Raw genomic sequence first — 22,555 nt, forward strand, 5'->3', positions numbered from 1 at the left:
AAAAACATAATTTAAAAAAAGGATTTAATTGAGTCTGTGGCTCCTTTACAAAAAACACATGCATCACTTATATGCATGTTTTTTTTTTTTTTACACAAAATAGTATTAACTGGGTTGCGTCTATCCAAGACTTTATATAGCAGTTCTTTTATTTTGTTATTGATAACATATTTGGCACAGGATACGTTTATCTTAATAATAATATTTTATATATTGTTCTTATCGTACTTTATTATTCTTATTTATTATTATATATTTTTTGTTAATTATATTTTAATTAAAAATGTAGATGGTAAATAAATGACCTTGACGGGACTTTTACTGAATAGCGCATGCGCAGTGCGCAGTGGCTCCGGAACAGCAGTCACGCTGCTGTATTGGAGATTAAGGTCAGAGTCACGGCGCGTGTTTCTGATACAGATAGATCATCATGGTGTTTCTGACTTTACCCTGCTGGATCAGGAGCCGAGGACCCGACCGCTACTGGAAGGTGCAGGAGCTGCTGAAGAATGCGCGGGTAAAGAGGAGCTTTTTACCTTTAGAATTTACCTTCAGCTTCACCTTTATATCCAGCCAGCCTCCAGTGCTAATGCTCTGAATCTGAACACACCTGATCCAGACTATGAAGAAACACATAAAAAAAAATCATGTAGTAACTTAATAAAACAGTTAAACAAACCAAAATACTTAAAATAGGCCGGAAATTCTGATAAACTTATCCTATGCAACACAGGGAACTCTTGTCCTTCCTTTTTTGGACTGGTCCTGATGAGTGCCAGTTCTATCATCTGCGCACCTTCTCCGCTTTTAGACTCTTTGGCCCGTTTTTCTGCGCTAGAAATGTGCATCCTCTCCGCTTTTAGACTCTTTGGCCGTTTTTTTGCGCTAAAAATGCGAATTCTCTCCGCTTTTACACTTTTTGGCCATTTTTTTCTGCGCTAGAAATGCACACTCTCTCCGCTTTTAGACTCTTTGGCCCGTTTTTCTGCGCTAGAAATGCGCACCCTCTCCGCTTTTAGACTCTATGGCCCGTTTCTGACACCTAGCGTTCAAACTTTGAATCTCACATTATAAAAACCTGCTTAACAGTATAGGAATATAGTATAGGAGTATAACAGTATCATCATAATGTGGCAAAATAAATAATATAGCATAAAATAATATAATGCAGCAAATAATATTGCAGAATATTTAGTGCATGCATATAAACTGCAAACTAAAACAATTATACAATAAATACACCTAAAGCTTCACAGTAAATAATAGACTACTTTTAAGACAGAACAGCCCTATTATCACAATATGGATTTTTTATGTCATGATATTTCTGTGTCACGATGTATTGTATACAATCTAATATTGCCCACCCCTACTGTATACCAACTCTACCTCTTTAAAACATTAAAACTGATGCTCTCAGAGGCTTAAGAGGCAAGAAATATAAGTAATTAACTCTTGACGAGTTCAGCACAGCTGTTAACTGAAAGCCTGAATGTCTTCTAAGCAAGAGGTGCTACTTTGTTTGAAGAATGTAAAATATATAAAGCATATTCTGGTTTGTGTAACACTCTAAATGTGTTTCTTCATAGTTTAGATGAGTTTAGTATTAATCTACAAAGCCAAACTTTCTAAAATAATGAAAACCACTGAATTTAAGGTGTCCAAACTTTTGACTGGTACTGTAAGTTGATTTGGTTGTATTGGTTCAGAGAACAATAGAGTGTAACACACTCCAGCTCCTATACTGATACGCTGACTTGAATCTAAGAGAGCTAGTTAATTGGGATGCTGCGGCAAAATACTTCATAATTATTTACTGCAGTATGAGATTGCGTTAATGTGTATACATGCACATAAACTGTGATATCATAAATAGGAGCATAAATATACAAACACATAGAGCTTGTCTCCAGCATTCATTGTGTCTTAATCAATATTCTAAGTGAAATATAGCCTTAAAACTTTGATTCATGCTGGAAAACCCTCTAGTAAAGCTACAATAAAGAAAGACAGAAACTAGGAAATATATATATATATATATATATATATATATATATATATATATATATATATATATATATATATATATATTTCACAGCACTGCATCATAGTATCAGTGTTGGAGCAGGTAAAGGTGGTATCATCTGTTGTAATTATGTGTTATTTAATGTTGCAGCACTTCAGGGGCAGAAAGAACCGCTGCTATAAGCTGGCGGTGCGAACCGTCTGCAGGGCCTTCGTCTACGCAACCAAGGCCAGGAAGGTCAAACGACGCAGCATGAGAACGGTGAGACAATAAAACCAGACACAATTTGTGCTTTTGTTTTTAATGTTTTTTTTTTTTTTTTTTTTAAACACAGTTCCTTTCACAAATCCTATACTGCTCTACCACATATCCCACAAAGTCGTTTAGATCCTTGTGGTTGTCGTTTTTATTGAATGCATTTTCTCTCACATTTAAGTCACCATTAGGTTTAATTTTAGTAAAACTTCACAGTTCTTCTTACTCATAGCAAAAAACGCTTGACAGCTAGTTTGGCAAAGTTGCTATAAAATATATTACAAAGCTACTATAATTGTATTATTATTATTAGTAGTAGTAGTAGTAGTGGTAGTAATAGTAGTATACATTTCTAAATATTTCATATGTTATTATTTTTGCTAATGATTTATGTTGTTCTATAAAATTTAGAGAATTGTGTTTATGCAGATTCAGATTTATTTACACTTTCTGCCCCTTTTCGAGACTTAAAGTATTGTAGTATTGAATTAAAGTATCGTTGATATTGAATTGTTTTTTTTTTTTACATATTATAATCTGTTCTGTTTATCTGCTCTGTTTTGCTGCTGTAGTTGTGGATATCTCGTATCGCTGCAGCTTCTCGTGAGCATGGACTGAAATACCCAGCGTTAATACATAACCTTGTAAAAGTGAGTATATTAACCTCTGGTTTGACTGATTTTTGACACTGGCAGAAAATACCATGTACTCTATTTTGAACTGCTGCTGATTTAGCATTGCAGAGTAGCATCACAGCGCTAACGCTCAGAGGAAAGCTCAACGACTCGGTTCTGATACATCAGCTCACAGACGCAGCTTTGTGTTGATCCACATCACCCTAGGAGTGATGAGGGGAAAGAAGAGTGCCATCTACTGTACCCACCCAGAGAGAGCAAGGACAATTGTGATCTCTCTCTCTCTCTCTCGGGGCTCCGGCAGCTGATGGCTGGCGAAAAACACTCCTTGTAACTTTAGAATAAGTGGGCGTGGCTAAAATGCTGTAAAACGTTTTATATACAAACACATACAACTCTGTATATAGGTCCACATATCAGTTATTTACTAATATATTTGATATTAAAGACCTGTACCTAAAGTATAACCCTGTGGGACTCCACAAAATAATTAACTAAATAATTCATATTAGTTCCTACATTATGATTAGTAAATCTGGGGTTTAAAAGCCGTTAGATTGCGATCCACAAAAAAAAAAAACTTTTTGGGGAAATGGAGTGTAATGGGATGGAGTGCTGCTACAGACTAGTAGCTCTGCAGCCCAGAGGGTTGTTGAACCCAGTTGCAGAACAGTTGATCTCAAAGCAGGTAAACCCAAGAAGAAAGAAAATAATAATTAAATAAATAAATAAACACACCGCTTCTCACGCGGGATCCAACCCGTGTCTTCAGGGTCGTGCTCAAATACTCTACCGCTTCCCCGGCTAGTGAATTGGAACACGGCCTATGTCACATAGGGAGCTCAAGAATGGGCAAGCGTAAACTAAAGTCACGCAGACAGAGAGAGAGACAGGGGGAGTGATGTAAACAAAAGCTCACCAGAGAAGCATTTTTCATTCATTATAGTTTAAACAACCTCATGGGTTCCATGCTTGCCTATTGCTGATGACTGGTGTAAAGGTTAGTAAATATAGGGGCTGATGTTAATATATGTGTTTTTCTGCGTTTCAGAGCAGCGTTCAGTTAAACCGGCGGATTCTGAGCGACCTGGCGATCACAGAGCCGCGGACGTTCCAGGCTTTGGCGACGTTGGCGCGGGCGCGGCAGCAGGAGGGTCTGCGGGCGGCGCTGGGCGACGGGACAGAGCCGACGGGTGTGTTCTCACGTATCACACAGCTGCAGTGATTGGCTCTTCTCTCAGCCAATCACAGAGCACTTATCAATACCAAATCTCCATGAAGCTCCAGAACAACCGAACCCTCGAACCCTCCTGCAGCTCCAGCAGAACCAAGACCTTCAACCTGAGATGTACTGAAACCTGATTCTGTACCACTGTTTTCTTTTAAGGTTCTCCAGCATCCAAATAGTGCCCTGATATGACCTGGTACCATAATGAACCATGGTTTTCACTAAAGTCCTCTACTTTAAAAGGACCCCATTTTCTTGTTTTTTTTTTCCCATATATGTACTTACTGTGAGCGTCCTGACCAATCACAGATCCAGATCCATTTCCAGAGTTGGGTGATATTAAACATCATCATTACTGATTCTAAAGTGTGTATTTTACTATACTTTTCTCCATAGCAATGCGTATCACAGTATGTAGCAATAAGATTGCCATAACAGTATTTAAACAATTCCGTTTAAACAAGCCCCTCACCTTGCCCCATTCAGGCTCCGCCCACCAATTACCTTATCCTTTTATATTTACTGTTACCTGACTGGACAAGCTTTTTAAAATGCAGGTAAAACCCTGAAAGGAAGGCTTTATCACAACACCTACATTTAAGGCCCTTTTACACTGTATCCTGCACAAATTTAACAGAGGCATTTAAATCAGGCTGACCAATCAGAACGAGAGGCCTATAACTGCAGACCAAACAAATTATACTGAAGCTGCAGAAGAGAGCTTATAATCTCTAATCAGCACACAATATAAAAATGTGGAGTTGAAATTAATAAATTCCAAAGGAAAGCCAAGTGTGTCGATGTTTTATAAAATTTGTCTCGTAGCATCCTAGTCTGTTCGTTTTCCTCTTATAACTAGAATTATAGGAGGAAGATAAAGAGAGCAGAAAAAGGAGCAGAAATCAGATAGATAAAATGAAACAATTACATTTTTCGACACATTTGTGCAGGATTTACTATGTTAAAAATTTATCTGTTTTTTTGTGTTAACAGGCCTTTCGAATTTAATCATTATTCTGTACATTTAATTAAGCATTTTGTAAAGTAGTTAAACAGTAGTTAAAAAGATTTCCTGAAGTACAGATTAGGAGACGGAGCCTGAGGTTATTTACCCTCTATTGAGGTACATTATCAAAATTGTACAGACTCTGGGGGACTTTTGGGGGACTTTTTCAGTGACAATTCTAAAAGACAGACTCTGGAGAACTGAGATACGCTGCACTGCAGGGTTTACAAACTTGTTTGAGCATACAAAACATTACACTGTTATAATGCAGCATTTCAGTGTGAAACAGAGCATGAATAGGGGTCAGAGATTTGTACATGAATGGTTGGTTGGTGATTCATATTGGAGAAGGCCTGTGAGTGGAGTGGAGAAGTGCAAGGGAATGTACTTATTTTGGTTTGAAATGTGTGATTGTATGTTGTATGTTATTGTGTCTGTAAATATATGTGCCATTTTCTGTTCCTGTTAATAAATTGTTTTCCTATTTAAAATCTTGTTAAGTGTATGTATGTTAAGTGTTTGCATTTTGTTTAGATATCCTATACAAGGAAACCATTCTATTATCAATAATAATAGCTCTATAATACAGCACATCACATACTCCTTATCTGAATATCTACACTGTAGACTTTTGTGGAAAAAAAAAAACACTACAGATTTATCTCATCATTTTCCATCAGCATCTAGAGCAGGTTGGCTTCTTAATAAATTAATTTATTTAAAAAGTACTTTTTATATTTATACAGGTCTGATATTAAAGTTAATCTTAAAAATATCATAAACATGATAAAAAAAATGCAATCTTGTAAAGGCATTGTAAAGACCTTTGTAAATATAAAAAGCAGTTTTTCAATGATAATTCAATTTATTAAGGGAAAAAACATCCACAAATTTAATTTAAACTATAATAAATATATATTATAACTTATAGAAGTAATATTTCACAAAGAAATCTAGGTAAAATATGTTTTTTGCTTTTTTTTTAATCCTATAGCAGTTATTCAGGCAATTATATGTTTTATGTGTGTTGTGTAATTATATGTTTTAGTGATAAATAGTGCTTATAAAACTCGAATATCACTGATTCTATAATCCTCCATTCAGTTCTATTGGTTACAGCACTGAGTTCTCGCGCTTTTTGACCCACTGCAGCTTCCGTACACGCCTCGAGGGCGGGACTTCATTATGACCTTTAGAGGACGATTTTTGGGGTCTGTTCCATTTAGAGCTGATACGCCCTTCTCCCTACTCCTTACTTTCTCCCTAGTGTGCTCTCTATGCGCTTCTGCTTGCAGAGATCTAAAACAACTTGCTCACTTACTGACTTTTAAGTGCTCTCTTTTTAACACTACAAATTTTGAAAATGCAGAACCGTCTGAACTGAATGCTGGATTATGCTGAATAAAGTAGTTTAGGCTACAGATATGCACAATAAAATAAGCACTAAATGAATAAAATATAGACATATATATTTTTATTTTTTAAATATTTTTTATATTTTTATTTGTATTAGATATATTACATTATTTTTCATTTTTTTCAATTTTGTTTTATTTTAGTTTTTGCAGGGGGTGGTTGCATATATGTGAAATGAACCATTTTTATATTATATGTTGCTTACACTAATTAAGGCAAGCAGAAGACGTTTCATACTGAAAAAATACTTTTAACTATTTTTCCTAGATCTTTAAACTTTAAAACGGGTCAAACTGACCCGTAATATAAAGGGAGACTTGAAAATAAAAGAAGTAGCTCTAGGGAGTAACCCTACCTAGGCTGCATCTACGCCGTTTGGAACGCGCCCCATTCATTCCCATTCATCGCGAGTCTTGGTTCAGCTCCGCAGCGGCAGCAGCGTGACACTCGCACACGTGTGTCCGCGGTAGAAGCGCCGGTTCTCGGCTCCAGCTCTCGGTTCTTCGCCCGCCCGTTTCTGCCAAACCAGAACCATGTCGTGGCTTTTCGGTCTGAACCGCGGTCAGCCCGAGCCTCCCCCGGACCTGCCCGTACCGCCGCCCCCGCCGCCTCCGCCCGGGGGCTCGGGGGGCTCCGGCGGCTCCGGCGGGGGAGACAAGCCCAAGGACAAGTGGAGCAACTTCGACCCCACCGGGCTGGAGAGAGCGGCCCAGGCGGCCCGGGACCTCGACAAGTCCCGTAAGTGTGAGCGGATCTCCCGGGCTTAATGAATAAAACTGTAGAAATAGAGATATTCGCTTTAATAATTCAGCAGATTATTATATATATATCTTATACATGTTTATAGCCGAGCTGTGGGCTGATGCAAGTTCACCCCTAATGCTGGAAATGATTGAGTGTTTCAATATTTTATAAATAATAATAATGATTATTTTAAAATACATATAGAACCTAATATTAAGTAATAATGCTGTCTTAAATGCATTACAATTAAGCTCTTATTAAGGTTATTTAGCTGTAACGTTATAGGTTAGTTAATTATCCAGTGAGAAAGCATTGATCTTTGCACTCAAAACGCTATTTGTAAAGTATTATAAACTATAGTTAATACGTTTTGCGTTTGAAAGAACATTTAATTAATGGTTGAAAAAAGAAGTCATATGTTCAACCTTCATTTGACAGTTTTTTTACAGCAGTAAACTCCCTTCTTTAGCTAGCTCGGTTAGCTAGTTAACTAGCATGTTGCTCGCAAAGCGTCACGGGAGTTGTAGTTTTTCGGGACACCCGTGCTGAATCACCTGCGTTGATATTTTCACTCAAAAAACTACAACTCCAAAAACGTCAGCAAGCCAATGATGAAAGTGAGCATGCACTGAAATGACTGAACTATTAAGCTAGTAGAGGTAATTTAAGTTAACATAGAAGCTGTGTATGGTATTAAAAACTTTTAAACACTAGCTATATTGATACTATATAATTAATGATGTGATTATGATTTTAAAAAGTAGTGTAAGTGTGGATGATTTAGAGTGAAGGTTTTATCACTCTCTCCAGACTGGGAGGATTAAATGTGTTAATTAGCTGGTTAACTGAGCTGCACGAGACTGATCTTCTTCTCAAGGGCAGTAGGTCAAAGGGCACAGACATACTGTCTGATCCATCCTGTTTAATCTGTTTAACCACACTCTGCAGTACAGATAAGGGAAGGGGGCTACACTGATTTCCCAAGTTTTTTTAACATACGATTAAGACTAATACTGTAGTGAACAGAGGCTGTGCAAAAGATGTTTTTAGCTGGTGCTGTGGGGTAGATATATGGGGTAGACTCAATAATTTAGAGTTTTCCATTATATCAATGGCTTAATCAATACAGTTTAATATTTACTACAACACTCCTGGTGTGCACTCTTACGAAAAACCTGCTTCGCAACTGCAACACTACAGTTTGTGTATTATTAAAGGGGCACTAAACCCCCTCAGCTCAAATTTGAAAAAGGCTAGAATATGACACAAATCGTTTGGGAGGGGCACTGGGTGATGTATGGGTTTAGAGGTGGGGCAGAAGGGAGAGCTGATTGGCTGAGCTGCAGCAGCAGCAGTGTGCTTCTGATAGCAGTGGGACGTAAAAGGTTGGATGTCGTTTTCAAACCAGGCTTCATAAACTTTGGACATATAAGCTAATTTCACATAGTTATACACTATGACTAAAGTATGTACACAAGCAGTAAGCAACAGACACCAGCTTAATGCACATTTATAGCACTTATTCTGAAAGCAAAATACCCATTTTCTATTAGAGCTATTTTATTTCACTCAACGCCCTGCATGTATCCCTCCACCTTGTTAATAATACCGTGTTTTAACCCAAGATCCTTTCTAGTAAACATTGTTCTGGGCACTAGGCACCACTTGGTGTAAAAAACATTCAGTATTTTAGTTGAATGGAGTGAATAGAACCCAGAAATTACAGTTATGCTTATAGATCTCAGTGCTGTGACTGATGGACGTCCTGATGTTTGAATTGCAGGTCATGCTAAAGAAGCGCTGGAACTTTCCCGCATGCAGGAGCAGACGGTTCAGATGGAGCATCAGAGTAAGATGAAGGTACGGTTCGAGAAAGTTAAATAGAATAGTTACTAGTTACTCATTTTGTCAGGTATTTCTCCTGCAGTGCCTAAGATGCTGGAGCATGGTAGGGTTGTGCCCCAATCTTGGTCAAATAAAAAAGTATAAAATAAGCATAAAAAAGTGAATTTCAGTAGTAAGTTTGTGAAATGTAAAGGAGAGATTAAGGTTTTAGTTGTTTTTTTATCATTTGAAAAGTGAAACTTGAGTTGATTGTAATATCCGTGATGATAAATGGTGAGGAAGAGCAGAATTCTGAACGGCTTAAGAGCAAACAAATGTTGTAAATGTCGAAATATTCTAAAAAAAAAACCCTAAACTGTGTTAAAAACCGCATGAACACATGACATTCTCTAGTGTTTTATGGGCTTTAGTTCCACATAGAGACTGTGGATTCTGTGTGTTCTGTAGCTGTTGTGACAGTGTGTGTGTGTGTGTGTGTGTGTGTTTTCAGGAATATGAAGCAGCGCTGGAGCAGCTGAAGGGGGATCAGATCCGTATCCAGGGGGAGGAGAGGAGGAAAAATCTGAATGAGGAAACTAAACAGCATCAGTCGGTGAGAGAGACTTGCTGAACCCTGAACATCTCCCAGAGCTGTGCACTAAAATAAAATGCTGAAATTGTAACTTTAAAAATGTTTAGAAACAGTAAAACATTTGTATTTTCTTTAGTGCATTATACTAATCAGCTAATATACTTGATACAATAAATTGACATAATTGATTCTGACTTTCATTCTTTTTACATCCATGTTTATAAATATTCATAAATTCATACACGTTTACATCTGTGTAAGATATTTAATAGCCTGTAATATGTATATGAGTGTGCTTTAATCACACTTCTGCTGTTTTTCTCACAGAGAGCTCAGTTCCAGGATAAACTGGCCCGGCAGCGCTATGAGGACCAGCTACGACAGCAGGTACTGACCCGTCTACTTCCAGCACTGTTCTTCTGTACATCTGTACTGAATGCTGTTTATTAGGGGTGTGATGAGATCTTGTGTTACGAGATCTCACGAGATTAAAGCAGCACAGTATTTCTCTTCAGGTGTATTTGGCAAGACTTGTGCACAGTTAACAAAAACAAATGTTTGAAGAGTTTGGGCAAAACCATCAAGCCTTATGTTCCCACCTGTGTAAACCATACAGATTTGATTACAGGTTGCCAGGTCTGTATAGAACTCTGTCTCAAGGTGGGTTGCCAGTTGAGTACAAAACCCTCACTGGGGGGACTGTGATAGTTTTAAGGTTTGAAGAGACTGATGCGAGATCATACAGGAGAGAAGTTGTTGGGTTTATGGTAAAACCAGCTGCAATACTTGCATACTGTTCCGTATTTTATTGAATATTGTGAGTCCAGATCAGATCATATTTCTCATAACTCTCTCTCCACCTGTACAAATATTAACATTTTAGGTAAGCATGCGCCTCGCCCAAATATGATAAATATTCAATGTTTATTATTCATAATCAGAGTAAATCTGACTGACACCCATTACAAGATGAGCACTTACAATAAAAAAATCATCTGAACTTTTGCATTTTGTGAGTTTCAGTAAAATTAAATATTTTCAATCATGTATTTAAACTTTGGGAAAAAAATAATAAATTTCGTCTCATTCTCCTGAACCCCGTTCCGTTTCTTCTCTTGTGAGACGACTGTCTAGTCACACCTCTACTGTTTATTAAAACTGTGCTTTTGTTAATATCTGTGACTGGAGCTGTTTAAGTAATGTAAAGACTGTGGAAGGAATTGATGCATTGCGGCATATTATTACTTATTTATTTTTCTTATGCTTAAGATGCTTTTCTGGTTTTTTTTTTTAGCAAGCTCTTAATGAGGAGAACCTGCGGCGGCAGGAGGAGTCTGTGCAGAAGCAGGAGGCCATGAGGAAAGGTAGAGAATCCAGTGTGATTGGGATTGGGATTGCATTGCATTACAGTAGGGCTGAGACGATACGTTGCCAATGATGACGATAATATCATGATACTGTGATTCTGCAGTACTTAATATATTGCAAGACTATTTTTAAATCCATTATTAAATCCATATTTCACCACTTTCATTCTTTCTTCCATAGATGAAAGGCATATATATATTATTTAAGCAATAATACACTCGAGGTTTGTGCTTTAACGTGTAATATTGGCACTGCTGTGATGCGGTCGTAGATAAGCACAGCAGTGTCAATATTGCACATAATAGCACAAACCTCGAGTGTATTATTGCGATTATACCACAGTTCCATTATTGCTGTTTATTGAAAATTTTTAAAGAGTTAAAGAGGAGGAGAAAATAGGATCTGTTATAAAAACTCCGCCAGTTAAAATAGTTCCATTACTGCTCTGTTTGTAGCTGTGCTGTTTGGCTTGTAAGTGCTGCATCGTTGTTATATATATGAGTGTGTGTTGTAATGAGCGTATTCTAACCACTGCACTGTGTGATTGGTGCAGCCACCATCGAGCATGAGATGGAGCTGAGGCATAAGAATGAGATGCTGCGGGTGGAGGCCGAGGCTAAAGCTCGAGCTCGGGTGGAGAGAGAGAACGCCGACATCATCCGGGAACAGATCCGCCTTAAAGCAGCCGAACACAGACAGACTGTCCTGGATAGTATACGGTGTGTATACACACACACACACACACATCTGATATGACCCTTGTTGATGTGTAAAAGCTGATATATTGTGAAGTAAAGGCTGCTGTTTAAAGATGCTCAGAATAATGAAATGTAATGATGGTGGTGTTTATATTTCAGAACTGCTGGTGCTGTGTTTGGGGAGGGATTTAAAGCTTTTATTTCAGACTGGGACAAAGTTACAGCAACGGTAAGTACACACACACACACACACACTACACACACACCACCACACACACACACACACACCACAGAGATTTCTGTAAGGTGAATTATTTATTTATAGGGATGCATGATTATTAAAAACATATTGTTTAAAACATATTGATTATTTAAAACACATTGGTTGAAGCTGTTTTTTTTCCTTTTTTTTCTTCAATAGATCAATTATTTCATTAACCTGTTAATTTATTAAAAATGGTTTAAAGCTGTAAACAGTCAAAAAATGTTAATCTAATTTCTCTGTAGAAATCTTTCATTTTATGTTTTTATACAGCTGGTTAAAAGCTTAAATGTAAGATATATAAATGTAATATTAGTGTATAAAGTTCCCCCGGGGTGTGTGGTCTCTGTAAGTTATAAATGTGTATATCAGATATCTGTATTGGCCCAGAATTCCTGTTTATTTATGCTAAACACAGCTGACCTAATTAACTTGCTGATTAACTGAAGTGCACTGATTGGTTCCTCCACTCCACTAGGTGGCAGGTTTGACTCTGCTGGCTGTAGGTGTGTATACTGCGCGTAATGCTACAGGTGTGGGGGCGCGCTACATCGAGGCTCGACTCGGTAAACCTTCACTAGTGAGAGAGACTTCACGAATCACCGTGACTGAAGCTATTAAACATCCTGTGAAGGTACACACACACACACACACACACACACACACACACACACACACACACACACACACACCCTCTCACAAAGACACACACACACAGCATTCTGCTGAATTCTGAATTCTTTAGCAAAATAGTGTTGATTGAAACAAATGGTATTTAACATGCATCTCTCTCTTTCTCTCTCTCTGTCTCTCTCTCTCTCTCTCTCTCTCTCTCTCTCTCTGTCTCTCTCTCTGTCTCTCTCTCTCTCTCTGTCTCTCTTTCTCTCTCTCTCTCTCTGTCTCTCTTTCTGTTTCTCTGTCTCTCTCTCTCTCTCTCTCTCTCTCTCTGTCTCTCTTTCTCTCTCTCTCTCTCTCTCTCTGTCTCTCTTTCTGTTTCTCTGTCTCTCTCTCTCTCTGTCTCTCTCTCTGTCTCTCTCTCTCAGATGAGTAAGAGGTTGATGAGTAAGCCTCAGGATGCTCTGGAGGGAGTTGTACTCAGTGTGAGTATTAAATATTAAATAACTATTTCTGCTTTTTAATTAGTGCTGTGCAGTATATAGTTTTAGCATCATAACTGCAGTCTGTGCACACAACAGTCACATCGCAGGGTGTTATAAATATGTTTATATATATATATATATATATATATATATATTTCTTTCATTTTACCAAATTGAAAACATCTGGAATATAATCAAGAGGAAGATGGAATTTTTGCACCAGGAGTAAAGCAGCATAAAGTTATCCAAAAGCAGTGTGTAAGACTGGTGGAGGAGAACATGATGCCAAGATGCATGAAAAAAAAACTGTGATTAAAAACCAACCAGGGTTATTCCACCAAATATTGATTTTTGAACTCTTAAAACTTTATGAATATGAACTTGTTTTCTTTGCATTATTTGCGGTCTGAAAGCTCTGCATCTTTTTTGTTATTTCAGCCATTTCTCATTTTCTGTAAATAAATGCTCTAAATGACAATATTTTTATTTGTAATTTGGGAGAAATGTTGTCTGTAGTTTATAGAATAAAACAACAATGTTCATTTTACTCAAACATAAACCTATAAATAGCAAAATCAGAGAAACTGATTCAGAAACTGCTCTCTTCATTTTTTTCCAGAGCTGTATATATTGATAATTACTCGATTTCAAGGGATTAATTTCTCATTTCTTCTTTTTTTTTTATGCAGCCATCTCTGGAGGAGCGTGTTCGTGACATCGCTATCGCAACACGCAACACTCGCCAGAACCGCGGCCTCTACAGGAATATACTGATGTACGGCCCCCCGGGGACTGGAAAAACACTATTCGCCAAGGTGGGTACACACACACACACACACACACACACACACACACACACACAAATATATAAGACTGACCTGCAGAGAATTGTCATCTTTTCTTTTTTTTTTTTTTTTTTTTAACCTAATGTTTTTTTTTTTTATCTTGTCCTGAGCAGAAGTTGGCGGTGCACTCTGGGATGGACTACGCCATAATGACCGGAGGAGACGTCGCCCCCATGGGGCGGGAGGGCGTTACTGCCATGCACAAAGTGTTTGACTGGGCCGGCACCAGCCGCAGAGGGTAAAACACTACACATCCCACAATGCACTTCGATACACACACACCACATATTATATGTGATCATTTTGATAGTATTAATATATTATCGTTTTATTATACACTGCCAGGCCAGTTGAGATTTGAAGCAATATGCAAAGTCTTTTCCAGCACATCCCAAATATTCTCAATGGGGTTCAGGTCTGGACTCTGTCTCTCTGAAATCTGAGTCCAATTTTTTATGCTCTCTAGCAAATTTAAGCTGTTTTTGATGATTAGTCTCACTAATAATTGCATTTCTTAAAGCTACACAGCTGTTTTATCCCTTTAATCCTTTCAGTTCCCTTTATTGCATTGTGTATGTGTGGTAAAGCTCTTACTTTCACTATTAAACATCATATCCCTGAGTTCTAGTGTTTTGCTAGTTTTCTACCATTTGTATGATTTTGCCAAACGTTTAAGTTTTTCTGATCACTTTTTTTCCTGGAAGATGATGTTCTTCCACTGTCCTTTTACTTTTTAATAAGGCTTTGGACAGTTCTTATCCTGATTTAAGTAGTTTCAGCATCTCTTTAGCTGTTTTCTCTGCATTATTAATTTGAAACCTATATGAAGTGAATCGTTTTTTATGACCACAGGATGAGTCTTTCCACATGGTGGTTTAACTAATGAGAAGCTACTCCCTGCATCAGTTAGGGTTAAATCTTAAACGTGTTGCAGCTGAAACATAATCAAATCACCCCTGCGGTGATTATTATCCAATCGGAGGCTCTTACCTATTTGCTTAGTTAAATTTATGTGATGACGTTTAATTGGCCAGGCAGCATGTAATACTATATAAAATACACTTTTATGTTTTTGACACTGATTCCCAATGCTGGTATGCTGTTCTATCTCTCTGTGTACAGTGTATTAATGATTTTTTAATGAGTGTGTATTTTTTATTTATTTTATTTTTGTTATTTTTTTGCAGTCTGCTGCTGTTTGTGGATGAAGCTGATGCATTCCTGCGCAAGAGAGCCACTGTGAGTGTGTTGAGATGTTTAGCCTGATGGGTTCAGTAACTGTGTGCTGTAGAAGACGTGAAGATGGGAGATGATGTGAGATAATCACACGATGTTTGATGTTTTGGTTTGTAGGAGAAGATCAGTGAGGATCTGCGAGCGACACTGAACGCATTCCTGTACCGAACTGGAGAGCAGAGCAACAAGTATTATTATTATTATTATTATAATTATTATTATTATTGTTACTTTTAGTACAGGGTTTGTACGGTCATAAAAAACCTGGAAAAGTCATGGAATTATTAAAAAAGTAATAATTAACATGGAAAAATTAAAATACCCAGAAAGTTTTGGAAAAGTCATGAAAATTTTTGTGTTTCAGTTTATCGGTGGAGAAAAAAATCTATTTTGAGCTACAAATACATCCATCAGCTCAGAGTTAATTCTGTAATTTTATTTTTTTTATTATTTATTTATTACAGACATTTTATTATTAAAGATTGTGTGTTTCAACATTTTTATCTGATTAATTTTAGGCCTACTTTAATCAGTTTTAGTTGATTTTTGGTTTTATTGTCCATGTCTGCACTGATGTTTTAAAAATCGAATGGTCACGGAAGTTTGCCTTGAAGGCCTGGAAAAGTCATGAAAAATCATGGAAATTTATTGTTTAAAAAGTGTATGAACCCTGTTAGTAGTAGTAGTAGTAATATTGATATTATTGTTACAGAGAAAATTTTGTTATATATTATAACTAATATACATAATCTTCAGTGTAAAATAAAATTAAACCCCCTAAGTGTGTATTGTTGCGTATCTGACTGTAACTGGTGTTTCTGCAGGTTCATGCTGGTTTTGGCCAGTAATCAGCCAGAGCAGTTTGATTGGGCCATTAATGATCGAATTGATGAAATAGTGAACTTTGCTCTGCCTGGTCCTGAAGAGCGAGAGCGGCTCGTCCGTCTTTACTTCGACAGATACGTACTGGAACCGGCCACTGGGGGGAAACAGTGAGTACACACACTATATAAAATATATATAAATTATGTTATATATTATATATATATATATATATATATTTTTTTTAATTCAGCTCTGGAAAAAAAATATCACTTCAGTTTCTGAATCAGTTTCTCTGATTTATCTATTTATAGGTATATGTTTAAACTACAGACAACATTTCTCCCCAATTCCAAATAAAAATATTGTAATTTAGAGCTTTTATTTACAGAAAATGAGAAATGTCTGAAATAACAAAAAAAAGATGCAGAGCTTTCAAACCTCAAATAATGCAAAGAAAACAAGTTCATATTCATAAAGTTTTAAGAGTTCAGAAATCAATATTTGGTGGAATAACCCTGGTTGGTTTTAATCACAGTTTTAATTTCATGCATCTTAGCATCATGTTCTCCTCCACCAGTCTTACACACTGCTTTTGGATAACTTTATGCTGCTTTACTCCTGGTACAAAAATTCAAGCAGTTCAGTTTGGTGGTTTGATGGTTTGTGATCATCCATCTTCCTCTTGATTATATATTGCAGAGGTTTTTAATTTGGTAAAATCAAAGAATCTCATCATTTTAAGTGGTCTGTTTTTTCCTGAGCTGTATGTATACTTTTTAAGGTGCTGTTTTTCTTCAGGGCCTTTTCTTTAGGGAGGTGTTTTTGTAGCTTGCTGTAAGGGAAAGTGTGTCAGGACTTGGGAACACACGCTCATTAATTTCACTCAGGATGAGGCAGGAAAGGTCTTAGAGAATCAGAAAGTGAGTGTATTTATAAGATAGAGGACAAAGCTGAACTTTCCAAATGATTTTTTTTTTTATCCAGAGAGTTAATACAGGTCGTAAAGTTCATATTTCATTGGTAATGTCCTGATTTTTATGAAACTAGAGTGTAATTTAGAGCAATTAGTCATTACCAGTGCTTGTTAGATCTCTTATTCTCTTATGTGTTGTATCTATATCATCACAGACAGGAGGTATATGTGCTTTATTATAGTATATAATGTACATGTGATCCCACAAAGTAGGGTGCAGTATGACCAGCAACATAAAAATGCTTCTCTACTACACTAGTGGTGGCGATAAATTACCCAACTATAATTAGCAACCTTACTGAAGCTCAGTGATTACCTGCTCAGCTAAAAAAATGACTTCAGCACACTTGTGTGCATGCTGTTGCCTATATCTGGCAACCTGGGGTGTGGAACTGGGACTGGGAGAATGGCAGTGGTTAGGTTATAAGGCTAAAACCCACACACATTTTTGTGATGTACTGCCTGGTTCTAGTAAGAAAATACTGTCTGAAGCTCTGCTAACACCAGCTGCCAGTGGATTAACTCAACATGTTTCTTTAACCTATAGTCAGTACTGTTCGATTGACTAAGTAATTTATTCTATAAATAATATTTTTTTGCCATTTTATGAGTTTCCCCCCACTGACTGTGTGTGTGTCTGTGTGTGTTTGTGTGTGTTATGGCAGGCGTCTGAAGCTGGCTCAGTTTGACTATGGAAAGAAGTGCTCAGAAATTGCTAAGCGAACAGAGGGAATGTCCGGGCGAGAGATTTCCAAACTGGGCGTGGCCTGGCAGGTGAGTAAATACACACCTGTATTTTAGTAAATGCTTTAATTGACTCAAATACTGTTTGTTTTTATACAAAGAGCTACATGGCATTAACCGCTAGCTAATATCTCCCTGGCTTATCCGGAACACAGCATTAGCGGATAATGCTAATGTTCCAGCCTTAGTGCTGGAGAAATTTGGGAGTCTAAGTTTACTGTACATAAACAGAAGCACTTTACTCACCCAAATAAACAGATTTTAGGAGAGAAATCTGTGTAGATTAACATCCAGCACTCGTTTAACTTTGAAAGGAAATATTTTTTATTACAGTTTTGTTTATTTAGCTTAGTAAGCTAAGTAAACCACCTGGTGGCGAGATCTGCAGAATTAGAAATTCCTTAAAGTGTCACTTAAAATGTGTCTTTTAATCCCGTGCTCCTTATGTATGAAAATAGACCAAAAAATAGACGTTCATTGATAAATAAACGTAAATAAAGGCAAATTCAAATATATATATGAACATCTATGTGTTTCTCAGCTCATCATTACAATAGCATTGTCACTCACTGTCACATTAGAGAAGCACAGACCATCAACACAAACATCCTTTTATGAATGAAAAATAGAGTTCCTCATGGGAAAACTCATGCTGGAGGCCTTTCTGTTCCCATTTACAGTCTCTCACACACACACACACACACACACACACACACACACACACACACTTCCAGTCCCAGTGTCTCTCACTCAGACCAAAATAACTGAAAGTAGGACACTAGCTCGTGTATTTGTGTCACAGTGAGAATGCAGACCAGCAGGGAGCAGCAGAGAACAGACCTCTTCAGTCCTGCTTTTCCTACAAAACCTATAAAGAAAAACGTATAACAAAAATATATTTATTCATATTTATTCTGTATTATACGTTTTCTAAGTGTGTGAAGAATAATTATGACTCTATATGTGTTAATATACTTAAACCAGGGCTGGATGATATGGACAGTATCCTCTCCTTGTGAAGCACGTATGAAGTGTTTTGCATGAAGAAATAAAAATACTAGTTAAATTTTACCTATTTTTCGTCATACTATATTAATGATAAATAATAATGGAATAAGAGAAATACAGTCCTTTACTCATTATTTATTTGTGGTGCTTAATATATATTATTATATATTTTTTTAGACTTCAAAAAGTATAATATCTTTAAAATGTGAAACTCATATATTATATGGATGTATTAAACACAGTGATCTATTTTAAGCGTTAATTGCTTTTATTGCTGATGATTATGAAGCTTACAGCCAATGAAAACCCAAAAAATCAGTGTCAAAGAAAATTTAATTATTATACAAGATCGATTGCTATTTTTGGCTACAGTGTGGGCAGTGTGACAAGTCCTGCTGGAAAATGAAATCCACATCTCCATAAAAGTTGTCAGTTGCAGAGGGAAGCAGGAAGTGCTCTTCATCCAACCTCACTAAGCTTGAGCTGTTTTATAAGGAAGAATGGGCCAAAATTTCAGTCTCTCGATGTGCAAAACTGATAAACACAAACCCCAAGAGACTTGCAGCTGTAATCACAGCAAAAGGTGGCGCTATAGAGTAATAACGGAAGGGGGCCGAATAATATTGCACGCCCCACTTTTCAGTTTTTAATTTTTTTTAAAGTTTAAAATATCCAATAAATCTCGTTCCACTTCACGATTGTGTTCCACTTGTTGTTGATTTTTCACAAAAAAAAATAAATTTTATATATTTTTGTTTGAAGCCTGAAATGTGGCAAAAGGTTGAAAAGAATACTTTTGCAAGGCACTGTACATCTATATAATGAGTTTCACATCTTTTTTAAACTAAATTACTAAAATGAAGTATCTTTTCAATGATATACTCATTTTTTGAGATGCACTATATATAAAAAATCTCTCTCTCTCTCTCTCAGGCCGCTGCCTACTCCTCTGAGGACGGCGTTCTGACCGAGGCGATGATCGACGCTCGGGTGGACGACGCTGTCCGGCAGCACGCGCAGAAGATGAACTGGCTGCAGGACAGTGAGGGCACCACGATGTCCCCCAGCCACCAGGGGGCAGCTGTGGGTAAAGGTGCCAAAATGGGCTTTATAGTGCCTCAGGATGCCCCCTCTAAATCTGAGGAGGTGCTGTCTCCCCTGCAGGGGTCCTGCCCTGCTCCGGACTCTACCATTCCAGCAGGAGAGGGGGGAGCGGCCGCGGATAAACAACCAGTCCCACCAAAGGAGGAGGGCACACCAGTTTAACCAGTCCGGTCCGGTTCAGCTGAATCCAGTCCAGAGGCCATATTTACACCACCACACTGCAGAACAGGACAGCAGCTCCTTCCTGACTGTGAAAAAAGATTAGCTGGACATATATATGTATATATATATATGTATATGTTTACAGTGTGTATACATATGTATGAATGTGTGGATATATGTGTGTGTATATGAAGCAGGATCAGGAGTCTGCAGAGTGTGTGTGTGTGTGTGTTACTCACTTACTGACCCGGGGAAACACTGTTCAGGTACCTTCAGATGGATTTACAAAGGTTCTGTGTCTGTATGCCTGTCTGTTAATAATAATAATAATTATAATTATATTATAATACTATAAAGGGTCAGTGGACGTGTCTGTGTGTCTGCTTGTCTGGACCTTTGAGAAATTACAGTTACTCAAACACACACACACACACACACACACCCAAAATATCTCCCTGTTGAGATAAGAAAGTAAGTCAGAAAAAAACTATACTGTTAACTTTAAAATCAGTGTTTTTCCATTATTTAAAAATATTCTACATTCTAGATTAAAACTTAAGTCATCCAAACTATGAAGAAAAACATATGGATTTATTTACTGAACAAAAATGGTGTTAAACAAACCATAATATGTTTTATATTTTAGATTCTTAAAAGTAGCACCTCCTTCAGCTTTATGAGGTAGAGTCACCTGGAATTCAGGCTTTCAGTTAACAGCTGTGCTGAACTCATCAAGAGTTAATTACTTGAATTTCTTGTCTCTTAATAAAGTGTTTGAGAGCATCAGTTAAAGTAAAGTAGTGAAGAGGTAGAGTTACAGGTATACAGTGAATAGTGAATATTTGAGTATTGTTCTAATCCAGGTTAAGAGAAGAAACAACTACTCAACTAAATAAAGAAAAACATCATTTAAGGCAATCCGAAACATTTTAAGAGCTTTGAATGTATCCTCAGATGCAGTCATCGCAAAGACCATCGAAAAAAACGTTATGATGAAATTGGCACTCATCAGGAGTTAAGTTAACAGCTCCCCAGATAAGAGCACCTAAATGCTAAATTCGTCACAGAGTATTCTGGTTTGTTTTTAAGTTACTACATGATTCCTTATGTGTTCCTTCATAGTCTGATAGATCCCTTCACTATTCATTTACTATGTAGAAAAAAATATATATAATAATAGTGTCCAAACTTTTGACTGGTATATTGCAGCTGTGATTCACCAGGGCTGTTTAAACTGTGCCGATATATAATATACTACTCTTATTTGCTGAGGTTTGATCCTTAAGAAAGATCTAAATATGGCTACATCTACATCTTGCAATTTAACCCCAATATCTGAATCTCACAGGGAGTGATTTTGGACGGTCTGTTCGTGTCTGTGTGTGGTCAGTAGTGATGGACGGAGGGGTTTTGGGGGGGGGGGGAAATGTAAAAGAAGATTTAAAACTTAAGTGAAATGTTGAATGTGTTGTATGTGTAATGGATCTCATGTACATTATCTGTTAAAACGTCAAAAGAAAAACTGAAAACGTCTGAAAAGGAAACTGTAATGAGCTGGAAAGCATTTATATGCCTAACAATAAAATAGATTTCCTAAAAAAGAACATGTGTGTTCATTTAAATACACAGCATCGAGAAACTTTGACTATTGTGCATTTAAAAGTCTCTTTACGCTAAAATCCACTTGTTTCTTGTTGTTTGTGAAATACAGTGGGATTCTCTGAGTTGTTTATGATGCTGCACATGATAAAACTCTTCCTCAAACCCTTCCTCATTGTCTGCAGTTGCTAGTAAAAGAAAATATTCAGAAAAACGAGTCGATCAGGAAAAGCATCGTGTCTACATCAACCCGTCAATTAGTATTCATGGCCCCGCCCACCTCGGCTCGGGGCCGCCCACAGGCAGAGCTGAAGCCAGGCAGCGACGCCGTCTCATCAGATAGCAGGAGCTAACAGCGCTAGGAACAGCATGCAGTTAATTCCTGTGTTATTTGTGCGAATAACACATTAGTGTTTATATACTTTACCCAGTAATTCAGAGCTAAGAAACAAATGGTTAGAATTAGTCTATGGAGGAAAAACACCACCAGCCAAGTACAATTGAGATAGGTAGGTGTTTAGATGTTTAGAACAGTTTACACTAGTTAAAAGTAAAAATCCACCCCCACTTTCTGGTCCTGGACTACCCACCTCTATGTTTAAGTAACTACATGTTTAAATAGGATCTCCGGTGGATTTGGTGTTTTACAGAGACTCTAAGACTTGGTCGGTGGCTGAACTGCACTTAGCAGGACATTATTACACATGTTGTAAATTAACATATGACATGCTGTTCGCCAATCAGAGGCGATAGTGTATGTTTGCATGCATGAATATTCATGAGCAAGAGCCGAAATCCTATCGTTTCCCCCCGCCCACTCCTCCACTGGACTAAAGCAGCGTTATACTGGATCACCAGAGCACTTTTTTTCAGAAAAATCAGCTCACGTCATTCATTCATATTAG

The 22,555-nt window shown here is 37.3% G+C and overlaps 2 protein-coding genes across 2 annotated transcripts; both read left to right on the top strand.

Moving 5' to 3' along the window:
• The first annotated feature begins 345 nt into the window (after positions 1–345).
• On the top strand, positions 346–5,645 carry mrpl20 (mitochondrial ribosomal protein L20). The gene is made up of 4 exons (XM_049471482.1): positions 346–517; positions 2,177–2,287; positions 2,854–2,931; positions 3,968–5,645. The coding sequence occupies exons 1-4, from the start codon at positions 431–433 to the stop codon at positions 4,139–4,141; spliced, it is 450 nt and encodes a 149-aa protein (XP_049327439.1). The 5' UTR covers positions 346–430; the 3' UTR covers positions 4,142–5,645.
• Positions 5,646–6,977: 1,332 nt separating this feature from the next.
• atad3 (ATPase family AAA domain containing 3) lies at positions 6,978–21,638 on the top strand. The gene is made up of 16 exons (XM_022682521.2): positions 6,978–7,304; positions 9,094–9,170; positions 9,646–9,747; positions 10,054–10,113; positions 11,021–11,090; positions 11,648–11,813; positions 11,952–12,021; positions 12,533–12,688; positions 13,098–13,154; positions 13,844–13,969; positions 14,113–14,237; positions 15,187–15,238; positions 15,353–15,423; positions 16,060–16,227; positions 17,699–17,807; positions 19,719–21,638. The coding sequence occupies exons 1-16, from the start codon at positions 7,100–7,102 to the stop codon at positions 20,049–20,051; spliced, it is 1,947 nt and encodes a 648-aa protein (XP_022538242.2). The 5' UTR covers positions 6,978–7,099; the 3' UTR covers positions 20,052–21,638.
• The last annotated feature ends 917 nt before the right edge of the window (positions 21,639–22,555 follow it).

The sequence above is a fragment of the Astyanax mexicanus genome, chromosome 24 (genome assembly GCF_023375975.1).
Source record: "Astyanax mexicanus isolate ESR-SI-001 chromosome 24, AstMex3_surface, whole genome shotgun sequence".
In the NCBI taxonomy this organism is placed as follows: Eukaryota; Metazoa; Chordata; class Actinopteri; order Characiformes; family Acestrorhamphidae; genus Astyanax; species Astyanax mexicanus.

Bases quoted from the DNA above. Each gene is read 5' to 3' on its own strand.
- mrpl20 (XM_049471482.1), top strand. From the start codon at position 431: ATGGTGTTTCTGACTTTACCCTGCTGGATCAGGAGCCGAGGACCCGAC. The intron at 2,288-2,853 runs GTGAGACAATAA...TTGCTGCTGTAG, and splicing joins AACGACGCAGCATGAGAACG to TTGTGGATATCTCGTATCGC. The intron at 2,932-3,967 runs GTGAGTATATTA...TCTGCGTTTCAG, and splicing joins TAATACATAACCTTGTAAAA to AGCAGCGTTCAGTTAAACCG.
- atad3 (XM_022682521.2), top strand. From the start codon at position 7,100: ATGTCGTGGCTTTTCGGTCTGAACCGCGGTCAGCCCGAGCCTCCCCCG. The intron at 11,814-11,951 runs GTGTGTATACAC...TTTATATTTCAG, and splicing joins ACTGTCCTGGATAGTATACG to AACTGCTGGTGCTGTGTTTG. The intron at 15,239-15,352 runs GTGAGTGTGTTG...TTTGGTTTGTAG, and splicing joins TCCTGCGCAAGAGAGCCACT to GAGAAGATCAGTGAGGATCT.